The sequence below is a fragment of the Oryx dammah genome, unplaced genomic scaffold, assembly GCF_014754425.2.
Source record: "Oryx dammah isolate SB20612 unplaced genomic scaffold, SCBI_Odam_1.1 HiC_scaffold_23, whole genome shotgun sequence".
Lineage (NCBI taxonomy): Eukaryota > Metazoa > Chordata > Mammalia > Artiodactyla > Bovidae > Oryx > Oryx dammah.
This window is the reverse complement of record NW_024070207.1, coordinates 43,396,394-43,415,966: the sequence shown is the minus strand read 5'-3', so window position 1 is coordinate 43,415,966 and position 19,573 is coordinate 43,396,394. Positions and strand designations below refer to the sequence as shown.

The following is a 19,573-nucleotide window of genomic DNA, read 5'->3' as shown; positions in this document are numbered from 1 at the left end:
AAGCAGAGACATTACTTTTCCAACAAAGGTCCATCTAGTCAAGGCTATGGTTTTTCCTGTGGTCATGTATGGCTGTGAGAGTTGGACTGTGAAGAAGGCTGAGTGCCGAAGAATTGATGCTTTTGAAATGTGGTGTTGGAGAAGACTCTTGAGAGTCGCTTGGACTGCAAGGAGATCCAACTAGTCCATTCTGAAGATCAGCCCTGGGATTTCTTTGGAAGGAATGATGCTAAAGCTGAAGCTCCAGTACTCTGGACACCTCATGCGAAGAGTTGACTCATAGGAAAAGACTCTGATGCTGGGAGGGATTGGGGGCAGGAGGAGAAGGGGATGACAGAGGATGAGATGGCTGGATGGCATTACCGACTCGATGGACATGAGTCTGAGTGAACTCCGGGAGTTGGTGATGGACAGGGAGGCCTGGCGTGCTGCAGTTCATGGGGTTGCAAAGAGTCAGACACGACTGAGTGACTGAACTGAACTGAACTGAAGTGAGCTAAATGCCAAAAACACTATGTGTTGACAATGATAAGCAGTTTAGTGGCCCATATTTTCTTTATTCTCCTATACAATCTCCCTTATTCATATATCTTTCTTTGTCTCTTGTAACGCTTTTGGTCAGAATTCTATTTTATCTGATATTAAGATGGCTTTGCCAGTTTCTTTGTGTTAGCATTTACCTGGCAAATCTTTTTATATCCCTTTATTGTATCCTCCTGGTATTGTTTTATTTTAGGTATCTGTTTGATTGGCAGCATATAGTTAGATTTTAAACTCCAGACTGAAAATTGTCATTAACTCCAATTCACATTAATTGTGATTCCTGATATATTTGGCTTGTTCCTGCCATCTTATTCTGTATTTTCAAATTCCCGTGTTTTCCCTTTGTTTCTCCAGTGCCATCTCAATAACAAGAAGTAGCAGGGTTCAGGGCTTGCTAGCTGAGATCTGCTGAATTAAGAGAAATAGGCTCTGCCCCAGGACTGATTTCTGTCTCTAGAGCAGTGCAAGAACACAGTGAATGGAAGGCACCTTCCCATTACCTACAGGCTTAACAGCAGTAGAGCTTTCAAGAGAAGTGCTTGTTTGTCAGTGCAGTTAGAATATGCGCGGCTGTGTTAGCCACCTGTTGTGGGCCACCTTAGTCGCCCCCAGCTTCACCTGCATCTGTCCCAGCCCTGTTGGTAATTTGCTGTGAGTGGACTTCCTTTGGCTTCATCTAGGTGCTGCCTTGAATGGCTTGGCTAAGATCTGTATCGTGGGCCTCTGGTCTCTTTTCTTGATGCTCCCAGGTTGATGCTAAGGCCCGGGATGCCACATGGTCTCTCGGGGCCCCAGTGCCTACAACGTGGTGATACCGGGGAGTTAATGCCACATAGGCTGAACTGTTGACCATCGAGAGATGTATACTGGTGGACAGATTCTTTTACTTCTTTTCCCCTCTGAGACTGACTCTCCTGAGGCCAGCTCATGTGGCTTCTTGGAAAACAGTCCCCAGAGATCAAGCAGTCAGTTGCAGGTGAGGACAGATGACTCCTACTCTTGGCTCTCCTTTCCTCACTTCTCACTCCCGCATCCCTTACTCGTGCCCGCCTAGAACTGCACACCTTAACACAAACTCGTGTCACAGACTCTTTTATTTTCCCTTTAGATTTCAGGCTAACAGAATGACTGTATGGTCTGGGAGTATATTATGGATTTGTGAATGACAGATCTAAATTTTTGAATTCCATTTTACGTAGGTAGCATAGGCTAGAGTAATGATTAGTTCATGTTCCTTACTGATCTTCAGGAAACGAGGGAAGGCAAAGCAACTGTTACCAGGTAGACAAAGGAACCAGCCTAAGCTTTACCCTTTGCTGCCAATAATCCACTAAGTGTAGAAGCCAAAAAGATGGCACTTGGTCCTTTTTATTTATTTATTTATTTATTTATTTATTTATTAAAGACCTTTCTCCTCACTAACGTAATTACATTGCTGGCTCTTCTCATGTTACTAGCAATCATTTTGTTGCTACAAAGTAATACTAGAGTGTGCAGCCAAATCAAATACCCCCTGTAGGGAGTGTTCAGTCAATATGAGAATGTGCGGAGTTCACAGAAGTGGGTGGCAGGTGCTGACCAGTTTGGACCTGGCCATGCACAACAGGCATGGGTAAAGTTGAGGTGCTTTTCCTGATTCTGCATCCTTGGCTAAGTAACTAGACCACTCTGTCCTTTTCCCCATTTGTCACTGCTCTTTGTGGCCTAGTATGTTGCTGCTGCTGCTGTCTTGTGGCTTGGTTTGTGCACACAGTGGGAAATACTGCTGTCCGACCAGCAGTCTTTTGACCTCAAGTAAAGATCTTAAGAGTCTGGAAATAAAATAACAGCACAAGGAGTTCCAGTGGAGAGATCTGTAGTCCTGCACCTCGGGGACAGTCACTGTGGGACTCAGTCATCAATTGTTTCTGGAGCACTTGGACATTAGGCCCTTGTTGGGTGTAGATTTTCCCTGGTCCTTTGGTTGGTTGGTTTAGTCACTCAGTCGTGTCTGACTTTTGCAACCTCCATGGACTGTAGCCTGCCAGGCTCCTCTGTCCATGGGATTTCCCAGGCAAGAAAGTGGAGTGGGTTACCATTTCCTTCTCCAAGGCATCTTCCCAACCCAGGGACTGAATCCAGGTCTCCTGCATTGCAGGCAGATTCTTTACAGTTTGAGCCACCAGGGAAGCCCCTAGAATATCTGTGGATGGACATCTCACAGTGTCTGTTCTTTTTCCTCTATGTTAGCACAAACACCTCTAACTCCCCTCCTGCCTACTACACAAGTTAGTGTGTTCTGCTTCATTTTACTCTGCCTTCATCTGCCGTGATATATTCACAAATGAGAGAACCAAAACTGGGATGAAAGATATTCTCTTTAACAAGTTTATCAACTAAACTCAAGGTATGTTCTTTTCTTTTTCTACTCCACAGAAATACACAGTATATTAGTAGTGTCTGTGATTTACCAAAATGAAAAAAAAAAAGTGTTTCTGTGCTTGTTTTTCTTTCCATCTCTCTTACTGTGAGGAAATGCCTCTTGTACTCTTTAGAAGGGACAGGAATGGCCGAACTCTTTCAGACTTTGATTTATCTGAAAAGGACTCAGATGGGATGTGTATCTGGGGACACTCGGCGGTCTTTATTCCAGCCAATGGGACACAGTAGCCAGTTAATTGTTCTAACTATAAAGCATTCCCTGAATGTTTGCACCTCTCTTCCTTGGAGAGGAGCCTGATGAACAAGAGAAGAGGAAAAAGAACAAGGTCTTAACAATGGAAATCTCCTTCCCTTTCAGACACTCGGTGACGCCAGGGACTTGGGGCACAGATACTCCATGAACTGTGCTTTTTTTCTCGTGGCTTTTGAGATCAATCCTTAGTTCAGTTTGAAGCAACAGCTTAAATGGGAGTTTGTATATGCTTTTGCTTTCCTCTAGTGTCTGAGGTCGGAGAAGGCAATGGCACCCCACTCCAATACTCTTGCCTGGAGAATCCCAGGGATAGGGGAGCCTGGTGGGCTGCTATCTCTGGGGTCACACAGAGTCGGACATGACTGAAGTGACTTAGCAGCAGCAGCAGTGTCTGAGGTAGAGTCTTTTGAGAATTCCCACTTTGTTTCTAAACTAAGCAAGCTGGGAGGATTTTTCTAAACCTTGGTCAACTGGGCTCAAGATACCCTAGAGGCTAGGATTGGTGGTGGCTGCAGTGTCTCCACGGAGCTGTAACCAAACCAAAATGTGGCGAACCGGAGGGGCCTGAAAAGATGCCCATTGTAGACTTAGCACTTTTGCTGTGTGGAACATAGCATCATGCACATAGCAAAACCTATCATAGCAGTTTTCTGCTTTTATAACTACATTCCTCTGGGCTCTCTGCCTCTTTTAAAGTGTCTTTATGTTTAAACTAAAGACATTTTGTTGTTCAGTTGCTAAGTCATGTCTGACATTTTACGACCTCATGGACAGCAGCATGCCAGGCTTCCCTGTCCTTCACTATGTCCTGGAGTTTGCTCACATGTTCATCGAGTTGGTGATGCCATCCAACCATCTCATCCTCTGTCACCCCCTTTTACTTCTGCCTTCAATCTTTCCCAGCATCAGGATCTTTTCCAATGAGTTGGCTCTTTGCATCAGGTGGTCAAAGTATTGGCATTTCAACATCAGTCCTTCCAATGAATATTCAGGATTGATTTCCTTTAGGATTGACTGGTTTGATCTCCTTGTTGCCCAAGGAACTCTCAAGAATCTTCTCTAGCATCACAGTTTGAAAGCATCAGTTCTTTGATGCTCAGCCTTCTTTATGGTTCAACTCTCACATTTAGGAGTATTTAACATTAAACATTATTTTCAGTTTTACTTTGCTATGACATGCCCTTCGTTCTTAATGGAGCCCAATTGAGTCTTTCATTCCATCAGCTCTAATAATTATATTATTTAAGGTGATATTCAATCAGTTTCCATAAGCTTCCAAGCAGCAGGATCAGATTTATCTAGGTCCATCTGAATTTGAAATTGTAACCTTTCAGATGCTAGTAGCACTTCGGAGATGTTGAACCATTGAACATGCCTATGAGAAAGGGAACCCAGGCATTGGGGTGTCCCTGCACTGTGAAGCCTGAGGGAGTGGGAGTCCAAGCTCAGGGTACCAGTCCACCCACCTGCATCTGCTTTTTTTCTTTCTTTTAAAATGGTTTTGCCCTGCTTGCTTTTGTTTTCCCTGTCTTCTTTTCCTTTTATCAAAGGAAGATGATCAATGGATGTCTCTTTAGCACTGAAACGATTTCTGCACAGTATTAGAGACAACTTTCCCCCTTCTCTATAGGACAAGTGAAGCTGCTGCATTTCATTTTGTTTTAATGCCCTTTTCATCTGTGTCAGGTGGATTGCCATAGTGTTTAAATAGAGTCCTGCTAATTTTCTACTCTTTTCCCTTAGTCATGTAGTCTGTGGTGTTGAATTCTTTCCCTAGGACTGCACCTCTATTCTTCTGGAGTTTAAGAGTATAAGGAGAATCTGTCATTAGCACTGTATGCTTTTCACAATCACAGTACCAGTAATCCTGCATCCAGAGGTAATAAACAAATAGGTAAAGGACTTTGGGGTTTACTGTTCCAACTGCCAAAGTCTCAGAAAAAAAGAAGCCTAGGCTATGCAAAGAAAAGATGCACAATGACCCTAGATTTTCTGTGTAACTCCAGTATATCAATTTAGTCAAGTTCAGGAATGAGTTCTGAATTTTGTCAATCTATTTCACATGTGAAGTGGTTCTTATGGGTGGAGAAGAACCTGTTATAAGGGAGACTTGGCCTTCCCTACCCCAATTCTATACTTAGTTGACTTCCACTTCTTTGTTGATATTTTAGTTATGAATTCAAATGGTTTTATCGGTCAGTTTTCTTTGTGTTTTGTGGATAGCAGTTAGAAGCATGGGTTTTGGTCAGATAAATTGGAGTTCAGGTCCTGGCTGAACCGTTTACTGCTTCTGTGATTTTGAAATGTTTGAGCTGCACTTTCCTCATCTGTGTAGAATGGGGAGAATAATGGTTGTATTGAGGATGAATAAGATAGTGGAACACCATTACCAGTTCTGTGCATGCATGTGTGCTAAGTCACTTCAGTTGTGTCCAACTTTTTGTGACCCTTTGGACGGTGGCCCACCAGGCTCCTCTGCCTGTGAGATTCTCCAGGTAAGAATACTGGAGTGGATTACCATTTCCTTCTCCAGGGGATCTTCCTAACCACAGGACTAAACCTGGGTTTCTTATGTCTCCTACATTGGCAGGCATGTTGTTTACCACTAGTGCCACCTGGGAACCTACCACTTCCTGCTCCTTCAGTTGTGTCTGACTCTGTGTGACCCCATAGATGGCAGCCCACCAGGCTCCCCTGACCCTGGGATTCTCCAGGCAAGAACACTGGAGTGGGTTGCCATTGCCTTCTCCAATGCATGAAAGTGAAAAGTGAAAGTGAAGTTGCTCATTGTGTCCGACCCTCAGCAACCCCATGGATGGCAGCCTTCTAGGCTCCTCCATCCATGGGATTTTCCAGGCAAGAGTACTGGAGTGGGGCGCCATTGCCTACTCTGACCACTTCCTACTAGTTACCAAATATTACTGTTGCTCTTCATATGGTTTCTTGAACTCATCCTGGAAACTATGACCACAGATAAAATGAATTGATCCTCTTTACAAGCTTTAAAAGTATGTTTTATACAATGGAATATTATTCAACCTTCAAAAATAAGGAAATTCTGTCATATGCAACAACGTGGATGAGCCTGAAGGACATTATGGTAAATGAAACAAGGCAGTCACAGAAGGACAAATACCACATGATTCCACTGATATGATGTATCTAAAAATAGTCCAACACATAGAAGCAGAGAATACAATGATGCTTGCCAGGAGCTGGGGGGAGGAGCAAGTGAGGAGTTGCTGTTCTCCAGGTTTCAGTTATGCAAGAGGAATAAAGTCGAGACATCTGCTATACAGAGTTAGCAATACGCTATCATATACTTCAAAATTTGTTGAGTGTAGATCTCATGTAAAGGGTTCTTTACCATAATTTAAGAGAAAATTATGGTACATACATATTGCATTTTCCAGTTGCATCTGGTTTCAAAGGGAAATTTGGAACCACCAGTAATCCAAAGATAGTTACTTACCTAATTCACAGTTCTTTCCTTCAAATCCAGCTTGACACCAACATTCATAGGAATTAATGTCATCCTTGCACATGCCGCCATTTAAACATGGATTGGACTCACACTGATCTCCATCTTCAAGGTAGATTAACAAGATGAATTAGCAGATGCATTGGTTAGAATTCCCAGCCCTTCCTGCACAGACTCATGGAGAGGGGAGCCTAATTTTAGGGTCAGAGCAGGACTTCTGACTTGGACATCAGCTGCTTAGGGATGCTCCTGTTTTCCTAAGTTTCTAAAAATTCTAATAAAGGTTTTTAGGCTAACATTGTTCTAGGGAATGGCCCTAAGGAAGGCATGTGGATTGTTTATGCAACTGAAGGGAGGAAGATGAGGGAGAAGAAAGTCTGAGTGTAGAGATATACAAGGTGAGAGGAATTTTCAGTCCTTCTTTATAGAATGATGATGGAGTTAATTCTAAATCGAACCATGTTGCTTCAGCAATCATCTTTGTGTCATACCTGGCTTGTTCTATTGCATGTCTTGTAGAGCAAATTGAGCTAGGTAACAGCAATTCCACTCAGGGAACTGGCAGCCTCGGCATGGCATACATGCATCTACTTCCTCATCTGATCATTTCACTGTTAAGTAGCCAGTGATGGTTCCAAACAGCCCAAAAGATGCTCGAATCCTGAAGGATATTCTACTGTCCATGATTAGGTCCCAAATGGTTCAGTAAAGAGACAAACAGCTTTCAGTACAAGGAATTAAGAAAGAAAAGCTTCTGAAAATGTGCCATGTTTTTATATAGATTGGCTATGTTTCCTTCCTATCTTTCCTGAAGTTTCTACATTCGCAGCATTCTGGAGAGCCTTTGAAGACACTGGTCATCAGAAAAAAGGAGCAAGGAATAGGTAAGAGGGGAAGGGTTAGGATGAGAAGGGAACCCTTCAGTTGGATTTCTCAGAGCTCTGCCTCAACTTGTAACTCTAAGGCAGCTTCAGGGAAAAAGGGTGAAGAGAACCAGGAGGGAGGCTGGTGCATCCTCTGAGCAGATGAAGAGCCCTGAAGAAAGCCAGGAGCAAGATCAGCAAGGCTTGATGTGTGAGTAACCAAAGAGTAAGCGGTAAAGATGACACAAGAATAAAACAGTGAGGGGAAAGGGGGCAATTCAAGAGGAATTTCTAACGGTCAGTCATATTTTAGAGCCAAGATTCCTGACTGGAGCCCTGACTGCTGTAGGACAGCAGTAGTGTGTCTATCATGCTCGCTGTCAGGAGCAAGTATCTAGGTCCCACTGGCTGAGGGCTAATAACCTTTTCTCAGGAAGAGTCCCTCTCTGGAAAATCTGCTTGTTGTAAAAATTAGACCTTGTCCCCTCTGCCCCTTGATCCAATGTGCTTTTGCACAGATATTTCACTTTGTTCCAATTCTGTGAAAACAAAATACGTTATCTCTGGTTTATTATTATTGATGTTCAGGACTGGTCTAAAAAAACGAGCCACATTTGCACTTTATATTGCAGATGAACAGAGCTGAATTATTTAGGATGTTTCACTGAAAAGCTCTGGGCTTGCAGCCAGCTACACAGCAACTCATTTGCTGAGACATATCTTTAAAATGAGTGTCATTTTATCCTGCATTTAGTCCTCCTTTGGGTGCTTGTCTGTGTATACTTTGGGCTGAGGCAAAGCCACAGACAATAGGGGTCAAAGACAGCAAGGGAGAAGACCTTGCCAAGTGAGAGCTTCCTGTTTAAGGCTACTCAGTGGTAGTTTAATGAATAACCATGTTGCGATCTGAAGGCTGGGAGGGGTCATAGAGAGTGGGGGTTGGGCAGTAAAGAATTTGGCTGCTTTTCTGGGCTCCATGACTCCCCAGCTGCGTGACCTTTGGCAAGTCATTTAACCTCCCTAAACCTCAGTTTCTTCTGTAAAATGAAGTTCATAATGCTTTGCTCACAGGGATGGTGTGAGGATTAAAAGTGACAGCCAATCTGTAAACTGTAAAGTGCTGGGCAGACTCTGGTTAATGTGGTTGGGCAGTTTTTCTCCTTCAGCCAAATTCTTCCCATGGTGAAATGGGTAGGGCAGGAATGAGGGACCTTCATCCCCATTGTGTGAGGAGGTCCACACAAGAGAAAACAGCAGAGGCTATTTGGGGTGCTTGGGAATCTCAACTGCAAAGTGAAAAGAAGCATGGAATTAGGTTTTCTTTTTCTTCTTGTTTTTGTCTTGTTTTTAGTAGACAAAGCAGTACTGACAGTGTAAAAAATTAATAAACAGAAACCTCAGTTAAATAGAATTGAGAGACCAGAAGGAGAGCTTTCACGCCCAATGATAGCAGAGCCCAACAGGAAGAAGACCGACTCCACCTCTTTCTTGGCAAGGAGTCAGCCAATAACAAGCCAGGGACTCCTTGTTTACTGTACCAGGTGGCACTAGTGGTAAAGAACCCACTTGCCAATGCAAGACATGGAGGAGACGTGGGTTCGATCCCTGGGTCAGGAAGATCCTCTGGAGGAGGATATGGCAACCCACTCCAGTATTCTTGCCTGGAGAATTCCACAGACAGAGGAGCCTGCCGGCTACAGTCCAGGGTGTCACAAAGAGTAGGACACGACTAAAGTGACTTAACACGCATTTCCTCCCCACTTCCTTTTCCCCTCTTCAGAAGAGTTCTCTGCCCTCTGTCCTGCAGGAACTTGCACATGGCTCCCAGTGGTGGAAGACCCTGAATTATGATTCTCTGCCGATCCTGAATAAACCTATCTTTGCTGTAGTCTTTTTCTTTCAGGTCAACAAAATCATGCTCTTGAAGTTTTCCACGTTTCTTTACCCGAGTTACAGTAAACAACACAGCCTGTGGCCTAGAAGGCAGGAGCCCAGCTTCAAAATATGGTGTTAAAGAGGTACTGATGAGGGGCCACCTGAGGAGGGGATGGGCAATAAAGGGGACAAGAGAGTTTTTTAAATGCAGCCAGGAATATATGGGGAGGAAAAGTAGAAATTGATTTGCTTTTAAAAAAGACAAGATTCAGAGTTTTAAATAGAAATAGAGAATGAAAAGTCTTGTTTGGACTAACTGTAGTGGAATACCTCAGTAGAAAGTTGGCACGGTGGCATTTATTATTAAGGACAAAGGCAGATAAAGCAAATGTAACAGAGTGGACCTCTTCTTCCCTCATGATTTAAAAACAAAGTGGGGAAATAATTAGTCACAAGAATATGAATGAATAAGTCCATTAGTGTTCACAGAATGGAATCTGGGAAAATAGAACTGATGGAATTCAGTGAATTGGCTGTCCAGGGTAGTTTCTGTTCATGCACATGGTCTTAGGTAAGTCAAGCTGGGAAACTTAACACTGCCTCAAAATCCTGCTGCTAGATTTTAAATTGGTGTTAAAACTTAGTTGTCATTAAAGTTGTGATGTTTCCTCCTTTTTCAATTCATTCAGCAAGTATTTTCTCAGTGCTTCTGTACCAGATACTCTTTGAGATACTAGGACTACATCAATAAACAAAACAGTTGAATACACCTGCCAACATGAAGCTTTCATTCTAGCAAGGTGGGAAAAATTAATAGTATAAGTAAGACTATTATATGATACCTCAGATGGTAAAAAGTGCTATGAAAAATAATAGAACAGGATACAGTGTCTAAAGTGATGGGGTTGTGGGGGGAGGCAGGTTGACATATTAATAGATGATCAAGGCAGGCGTCATTGAGAGTGATATTTGGGTAAAGACCTGAGAAGAGGTGAGGGAGTGAGCCTACAGGAACCTGGCTAAAGAATCTTCAACATGCAAAGAACAGTCAGATCTAAGACTCTAAAGTAGAAGCAGTTGTAGCATGTGTAAGGAATAGCTGCAGGGCCAGGATGGCTGGTGCCCTGAGTGTGAGGGGGCGAGCAGGAGGAGCGGAGGTCACAGGGCAGGGCAATCAGGAGGGCCTTGTAGGCCACCAGAAGGAGGAAGGCTTTTAAGAAGTAAACATTTAAGTCAATCAGCATTTTCTGATTCTCTATTGAGGACTGTAAACTCTCATTCAGTCCCAGATACAATTCTCTTTGGTTTCTTCCTTCTGGATTCCTGAGGTGGAACCATGTTCCTTTTGAACCCCTAGGGAGGAGTAAGTTTTTCTGCCAGCAGATATCTCCATTATCTCGGATAGTTACCATTCAGTGTTGGGTAAAAACAATTTAACTTATTTTTCTGAGCCCTTTTGACACAGAGGAAAGCAATGCGTAAATCTCAAATGTTTCATATACCTGGGAGAGGATAAAATGAATTGCTTACCAACATATTGCTTCCAAAATTCAGTCTATAAAGAAAAAGAGGACAAGTTAACGGTACTATTTACAGTGTTTTTGATTCCTTCTCTATTATAGTATTTATAATATATATACATGTATAGATTTTTAAAATTCCAAAGGGAAATATGGTTTTTTCCCTATTTTTCAAAAAGGTTTTTCTATTCTTTGTTCTGCATCTGAAGGATGTTATGTGGAAATACTCACAGTTTTCTCAGTGTTTTCAAAAACTTCTCGTGCTTCTTCAAAACTGCATTTTTCTTCTTTACATTCTCTCTCAAGGTTCCCTCGAACAAACTCTTCCAATTTACCTGAATTGTACCTCTTTGGCCGATGGAGAATTTTGGTGGCATTTTCACGGTCAAGAAAAACTGAAATTTAAAAGAACTCTTTAGCTTTAGAGAAAAGAAAATATTATGAAAATTAAATACATCTCTTAAGAAAGGCTTTGTTTTTTAATCCAAGTAATCCCCGAACCAATTTATCTTTGGGGCATAGAGCCAAAATCTATGATATTCTCATGGTACTGTATACATATGGAGATTTAGGAATTAAAATTCAGTTTTACTTTTAGTCAAGAGAGCTCCAGTAATAAAAGGTCAGATTTTCAATCGTATTTGAATTTACTCTGGATGAAAAAGAAAGTTCTCAAGTAAGCAGTTAACTTCACACTTTGTCATCATTTGAAAATAGCTAATTGCAGATCCTTGCAAGGTGATCCATCACCCTGGCCGGGCTGTGTTTACAGGGCGCATTTGTCCAGATGACTCGGCAGCACATTTCTGTTGGAAGAGCAGAGGCCTAAAGGCAACCCTGGTGTCTCACTAGATATTAAAGAGAAACCTCTGCATTCATGTTTTTTATTCTTTAAAACTTCAAACTCACAGCCCCTTAAGTTGGCATGTATTCTAGGAATTCCAATGACATATGTCATTTTCTGGGATTCAGGATGTGATTTATTTTAGCTTTGACTGCCTAGCCTGTAGAAACACTCCTGAACACTGGAGGATTAAGGTCTCTAACCTAATTCTCCACCCCTCCCCCCACCACCCTGCTCCAATCTCGGTCTCTTCTTTCTGTTTCACTCTCTGTCTCTGTTCATGTGTCTTTCTCTAGATAGACAGATATAGATATAGTATCTATATTTATAATTAATGACAGGAACTCAAGAAGCTGCCTAGAGTTATTCTTTTCCTTAAGAGAACATCTGATAGCATCTCAACAGGATGAGATGTTTATAACATGAACTTTCCAGGGCATTTTGGGACTGTTTTCTTGTTAGTGCCAGAGAGGGAAAAAAGGAAAGGAGAAGAAATAACTAAAGTCCTTTATTTCCATTGAAGCTGTTCGCTTTATGGAGCCTGCTGATCCCTTGACAGTCTCTCCCTTTTCTCTCACTCCTCAAGTCCCCCTGGGGCTTTACTTTCCCCCCGAATTTAGCTTAGACTTTTTCTCTTCAGCTCTTCCCTTGTCAACTTTCTCTATTCCCTTCACCCCTTCTTCAGTACTTAATGCCCCACAATCCCAACTGCTAGGTCAGACAGCCAGGTGCCCTGGGAGAAAGCCACAAGCTGCCAATGGGTGCCATGGCATATTGATGCCTCCCAGCCTCCACCATGCCCTCCTCTCTGCTCACTAGTTCCTGTGCTTGGCCCTGGGCACTCCTAGTAGCATCTGTGTCTGTATCCATTTACAGTGCGTTCTAGTGGAAAAATAGGGGTTTGGAGGCAAAGCAGACACACCTGGATTTGAATCACATGTCTTACCAGTTATTGGCTATGAGACCTCAGGCAAGTCACATAATCTTTGCAGCTTAACTTTGTCAAGTGTAAACAGTAGTATCATCAGACTGTCTGCCTCCCAGCATTGCTGACAGGATCAGTGAGATCCTGTGCAGGCTGGTGTGTGGTGGTTATCTCTCTTCCTTTCTACTCCTGTGTCTGGTCTGCCTTCCTCTTCTCAATTTCCTTTTTACTTAATGCACTTTTCTGTGGCTCTTTCTCTTCTTTACCCCATCTGTATAATTAAATGACTCCTGTCAGGATCAGCAGTGACTTCCTAAAGGATAATTTTGAACTTCTCTATTTGCTGCCTGCTCTGAAACACTCCTAATTGTTGATCTCTCCCTTCTTAGGGTGCTCTTTCCATGAATCACTCTCTCCTGGTTCTCCTCTTTGCACTGACTCTTGCTTTTTTTAATTAATTAATTTTAATGAGAGGCTAATTATTTTACAATACTGTGGTGGTTTTTTGCCATATATTGACATGAATCAGCCATGGGTGCACATGTGTCCCCCCATCCTGAACACCCCCCCCGCAACTCCCGCCCCACCCCATCAATCTGGGTTGTCCCAGAGCTCCAGCTTTGACTGCCCTGCTTCATGCATCCAACTTGAACTGGTCATCTATTTTACATATGGTAATGTACATGTTTCAATGCTATTCTCTCATATCGTTCCACCCTCACCTTTTCCCACATAGTCCAAAAGTCTGTTCTTTACATCTGTGTCTCCTTTGCTGCCCTGCATGTAGGATCGTTGTTACAGTCTTTCTAAATCCCATATATATGCATTAATATACAGTATTTGTCTTCTGACTTTCTTTACTTTGTATAATAGGCTATAGGTTCATTCACCTCATTAGAACTCAGTCAAATGCATTCCATTTTATAACTGAGTAATATACCATTGTGTATATGAACCACAGCTTCCTAATCCATTCATCTGCTGATAGATATCTAGGTTGGTTCCATGTTCTAACTATTGTAAATAGTGTTGTGCCTCTTTCAATTCTGTTTGGGATGTGTGGCCAGCAGCAGGACTGCTGGGTCAGATAGCAGTTCTATTCCCAGTTTTTTATGAAATCTCTACACTGTTCTCCATAATGGCTGTACCAGTTTGCATTCCCACCAACAATGTAAGAGGGTTCCCTTTTCTCCATATGCTCTCCAGCATTTATTCTTTGTAGATTTTTTGATGGTGGCCATTATGACCAGTGTGAGATGATACCTCATTGTGGTTTTGATTTGCATTTCTCTAATAATGAATAATGTTGAGCATCTTTTCATGTTTATTAGCCATCTGTATATCTTTGGAGATATGTCTGTTTAGTTCTTTTGCCCACTGTTTGATTGGGTTGTTCCGGTATTGAGTTTGATTGGGTTTTCTGGTATTGAGCTGCATGAGCTGCTTGTATATTTTGGAGATTAATTCTTTGTCAGTTGTTTCATTTGCTATTATTTTCTCCCATTCTGAAGACTGTCTTTTCACCTTGCTTATAGTTTCCTTCATTGTGCACTGACTCTTGTTATTCACCCACCACTTGTATCCATTCATTCCCCTTCTTCTGCCTGCCCCATGAGGTTCAGTGTTCTCCCAGGCTCCAGCCACCAGTTTCAGCCTTGTTCTTCCTCAGTCCATACATCTTTGTCAGGGCCAGGACTGGGTGAGGTGAACATGGCCCCCAGGACACAGAATCCAAGCAGGCATGCTTTCTCAGGGGATGCAAGTATTTTTATGCCCTTCGTGCCCTTCTTGCCTCACCCTAGTCCAGCCTTAAAATGTTAGTCACTCAGTTGTGTCCGCCTCTTTGTGACCCTATGGACTGTGTAGCCTGCCAGACTCCTCTGTCCATGGGATTCTCCAGGCACGAATACTGAAGCGGGTTGCTATTCCCTTCTCCGGGGGATTGTCCTGACTCAGGGATCGAACCTCGGTCTCCTGCATTACAGGCAGATTCTTTACCATCTGAGGCCCTGTCTGAGTCCTTTCTTGACTCAACACAATTTTCTGTGCACTTACTCCTGCCGGGCACTGTAGTAGGTGCCACAAGATCCATGCTCACTCCCTGGGTCCTTACACACACATGTGGTTGTAACTGCCATGTATATGACAGTGAGTTCCAAATATCCACCTCAAGTCAGATAGATCTTCGGAATTCCAGATTGTCTTTCCAACTTGAAACTGTACATCACCATGTGGCTGGTAAGACCTGATGTTTCCTTAATATTTCTGTATTGCTAGATGGACAATGTGCTCAGTGTTTGCATCCATTATTTCATTCTCTCCTCACGGCAGTTCCATGAGACAGGTGCTGTCATCTCAGTTTTATAAATCAGAAAACAAAGGTTCAGAGAGGTTAAGTGAGTTGCCCCAAGTCACGCATTAAAGTGTCACTGTCAGAATTTAGTCGTGGGCAGTCAGACTGCCCACAGTCCATGCTCTTAGGCACTGGGCCGTATCCTAGATGCTCAAGGACGTGTTCTTTCCAATTCCTCTAAACCCTTTCCCTTTTCATACCCAGATGGTTAAGTCATGTCATTTCTAGTCAATACTTCCATAGTGTCACTTGAATTCCCTTCCCTCTTCTGATGCCTTCCCTTGATGATTGCAGGGGCCTCAAGACTGGTGTCCCTCTGTCTGGCCGTCTGTTCCCCACACAGTTCATGAGAATGTTGCCAGGCCAAGCAGCCTAAGTCAGCCGTCAGTGGTATTCATGTTTACACTTCTGATGACTCCAAATTGCATTCTTTTGTCCAAACTCCTTAGTTTAGGGCCTTCCTTATCTGATGCCCTGACCCTGCCTCACCTGTCATATTCAATATTGAAAGAATACTGAGTTCCTGAAAGACCTCACATTTGTTGTGAATCTGGATCTCTGTATATGAGTGCTCCTCTCTGCGTAGAATGCCCTTAATCAGGCATTTTAGTAGAACGAACCTACTCATTTTTTAAGACCCACCTCAAAATATTGTCCCTCTGTCAGTGTCCCCCAATTAATATGTTCCTTTCTTTATGCTCCTTTAGTGCCTGGTATGCATCTTATTACGTTGTATTGAAATCTCTCACCTGGCCTCATGGTACTATAGATCAGAGAGGGAATCTGATTTATCCCCAAGCCCCTCATACCTTGTGATGGTACCGGGCACTGTACTAGCCACTGTGTTATGGACTGAAGCTGTCTTTCATTTTATTTCATTCATTCATTCTGAATGAAAGGCAGCTTGGGTCCATACACTTTACAAAACTGAATTGGTTGCACAAAATAGTTTTGATTGCAAAATTCTAAATTGATGCAGTAATACCTAAGGGCAGCAGCCATGAAAATGCAACATCTCTGTGAAAATCATTCATAGAAACTGCTTTTAGAAGCCAGTAACAATTTAACAGCAGAGGAGAGCACTGCACCGACACTGTCTATCCTTAGGGAAAGACCACTGGTGCTCTGCTCAGGGACCTGATATCTCTGACTATGAGGACTCCACTGCCTTTCTCCTCACCATTGTCAGAGAGTCATATATTTAACCCTTCTTCAAGCTTATCTCTTCTTTTCATTATTTACCAAGTTTCTGAAATCCTAGTCCTCCTTATTTTTCTCTGAATCTGTCCTTTTTTCCTATATCTGAGGTCTTCAAGGGGGCAGTAGCCTTCTTAAAACCTCCATCACCTCACCACTTATCTCGAAGGAAGAGTTTGGATCCTTTGTCCTCCTAGATCTCACACTGATGAGATGTGTATAAAGACTTAGCTTTATGTTCTACTTTGTGAATGTTCCAGCTAAATTTCTTTATTGCTTGATGCTGCCCAGTTTGCTGGTTTAATTTAACCTCTGCATTCATGTGTCGTTATTTCTGCATTTCAGTGTGACATCATGTCTGGAGTGGGAACCACAGGGCCAGTCTGCTTTCTGGGGATGCTTCGGGTTGGCACCCCTGATCTTGGCACTGTAGATTTGATTATAATAGGTTGACAAGTAAGTGTGATAAATGCTTCCTGTGAGAACATGCTGTTTGTCTAAATGGGGTAGTTTCTTCTCTGTGTGCCTGCCTTTGGGGAATACATAAAGTCACTGAAGTTGTGGAAAAAAACCAAGTGATGTAAATTGCATTGACTAAGTTTGTACTCTTGATGTCAATTCTTGGATTTGCTTTGCTGTCCTAAGAGCTCAAGGGAGCATTGAATTTCCCCCTGTGTCAACTCCGAGATGTTTGGAATCAGACAAAATAATTTCTTTCTAACCCATGGAAAACTTTAGTGATAAATAACAACTTATTACTAGAAAGTTTGTTTGTATTCTAAGACTATCAATTGAAGGTGTATGATTTTATAGACTTTAAAAATTAGAGGTCTGACTCATTAAACAGTTCTAAAATTTTGAATCACGTTATATGTCTTAAAATCAAACTTTGTGTAAGTAAAACCATTGGTTTTGCTCTGTTTCTCATTTTAATTTCAAAGTAATGAGTAAAGAACCCACAAAATGACAGTTTTTCTCCAAATTCTGTTTCCTTGTTAAAGCATTTTCCCACTTTTAATTTTTTTTAAACCAAGAAGACAACTGTTGTCTAAGGAATTACATTGTCAAATCATAAGCCCAACAGTGTCCATTTAAAAAACATACTATAAATATTATAAATCTATTTAATTTTTTAAATGAAGAAGGCATAGCTACCAGAGAATTAGTACTTACTAATCCATAAGCTAACTACTAGAATCATAAATTTTGTGGTCAAATCCTGTAATCATTATTTAATGAAGAAGACAGCCCCAGACGTTTCTGTATCTAAAATACAAGCACATTCAATATAACTTTATAAAGGAAACAAACCTGTACATTCAGCACTGAGTAGATATCCTAAAAGGCAGATGGTGATGAGGCCCGGTGATTCTGCCATGATCATGTTCAGGCACCACATAACCTTTGTTAGTAGCTTGTGCAAGTAGCAAGGTTGACCAACTGTTCCAAAGTACAAGCTGAGCTGTATTTACTTCTGGGAAACAACGTCTATCTCCCTCAGTGGGCTGTTTCCAATGGCTTCTTGGATTAAACGAAAAGAGGAGGCAGTGGCCATTGTTAAACTTCACCTCTGATTCCATGGGCTTCTGTCACTGTGGCTGACTTGAGACTGAAGCTTAAACTGACCCATTGTTAGAATAGGGGAAGGTACAATGGCTGCTGTTGCTGTGGCAGCAGAACTCATCTTAGGATCCATCTTGTCATTGTCAGTGAACACTAATGTCATATAGTTGAAAGGTAAAGAGATTGAAAGCATGAAGTCATTTTGTCGCCCACCTTAAAACGTTTCCACTGCTTATATCTGTTGAGTCACCTGGTGGATCTTTTATCTTCCTCCTCATAATGAGGAGTTTATAAACTTCATTGTGCTGTGTATGCATATGGTGAAGCAGATGGGCCCTGTCTCAGAACATATGTATATATGTTTGAGTGTATATATGTATGCATGTATACTTATGTATAGAAAATAAATGTATAAATATTATTATATAATAGTTCATATTTATATACCTCTTCACATATAATATAAAAAATTCATAATAGTATAGCAATGTTTACCTGCCATTATTTGTACTGCTGTTGTGATACATTTTATTTCCAAATGTTATAAACCCTATATTATCTTATTATTCTGCTTTAAGCAGTCAACAGTCTTTCAAAGAAATTTTAAAATGAGGAAAAATATATTTAGTCACATGTTTACCATTGTGATATTCTTCATTTCTTTGGGTAGACCCAAATTTCAATCTGCTATAATTTTTTATCATTATGAAAAATTTTCATTAATAATTTAGATAGTATAGGCTATTTTATGATGAATTTTCTCAACTTTATTTGAAAATATCTCCATGTTACCTTCATGTTTCAAATTTGGCTGCATATACGATTCTAGGCTGAAATTTTTTTTCAGCACATTAAAGAAGTCATGTTAGATGGGGAACATGTGTATACCTGTGGCGATTCATGCTGATGTATGGCAAAACCAATACAATATTGTAAAGTAATTAACCTCCAATTAAATAAATTTATATTAAAAAACGAAGTCATCCTATTGCCTTCTGACATGCATTGTTTCTGATGATAAGGCAATGAATATCCTTCTCATTTATTTTTAGCAATTTGACTACGGTGAGCCAAGGTATTCTTGGGGTTCACTGAGGTTCTTGAATTTGTGGCATTAAAGTTAGGAAAATTCTTGTACCTTATTTTTTCAAAATTTTGTTTTAAAATAAAAGCAGTTATAGGAAATTGCAAAATCAATACAGAGAGGTCCCATATACCTTTCCCCATGTTTATATCATATATATATATATATATATATATATATATATATATAGTATTATAATATCAAAACCAGGTAGTGGACATTGAGTGGTTTATTTTATGTATATAATTCTAAGTGATTTTATCACAGGTATAGAAGAAAAATTCTATAATCACAAACATCTCCTTTGTGCTACCTATTTTGTGATCACACCCCTCCCCCTCCTTCCAATTATTCCTAACCCCTGGCACAACTGATCAGTTTTCAGTCTCTATAGTGAAAATGTATAAATGGAATCATAGGGTATGTGACCTTCTGAGATTGGCTCTTTTCAACCAGCACAATGTCTTTGAAATCCATCTAGATTGCTGCATGTTTTAGTAGTTGTTTTTTATTGCTGAGTATAGATATGCCAATTTGCTTGACTATTCACTTACTAGGGGCATTTTTATTGTTTCCAATGTTTTGCTATTGCAATAATGTGTTTTTGACATCCATGTACAAGTTTCTATGTGGACATAATTTTTAAATTTC

The 19,573-nt window shown here is 41.3% G+C and overlaps 1 protein-coding gene across 1 annotated transcript in view; it reads right to left on the bottom strand.

Annotated features, from left to right (window-relative positions):
- The window catches only part of F9 (coagulation factor IX), a 36,201-nt gene extending 18,500 nt beyond the window's left edge, over positions 1 to 17,701 (bottom strand). The window contains exons 1-4 of the mRNA XM_040265385.1: positions 17,587 to 17,701; positions 11,188 to 11,351; positions 10,967 to 10,991; positions 6,690 to 6,803 (exon numbers count right to left, since the gene is read on the bottom strand). Of these exons, the coding sequence (XP_040121319.1) occupies positions 6,690 to 6,803; positions 10,967 to 10,991; positions 11,188 to 11,351; positions 17,587 to 17,674 (391 nt within the window). The 5' untranslated portion in view covers positions 17,675 to 17,701. The remainder of the gene's footprint in view (positions 1 to 6,689; positions 6,804 to 10,966; positions 10,992 to 11,187; positions 11,352 to 17,586) is intronic.
- Positions 17,702 to 19,573: the final 1,872 nt, after the last annotated feature.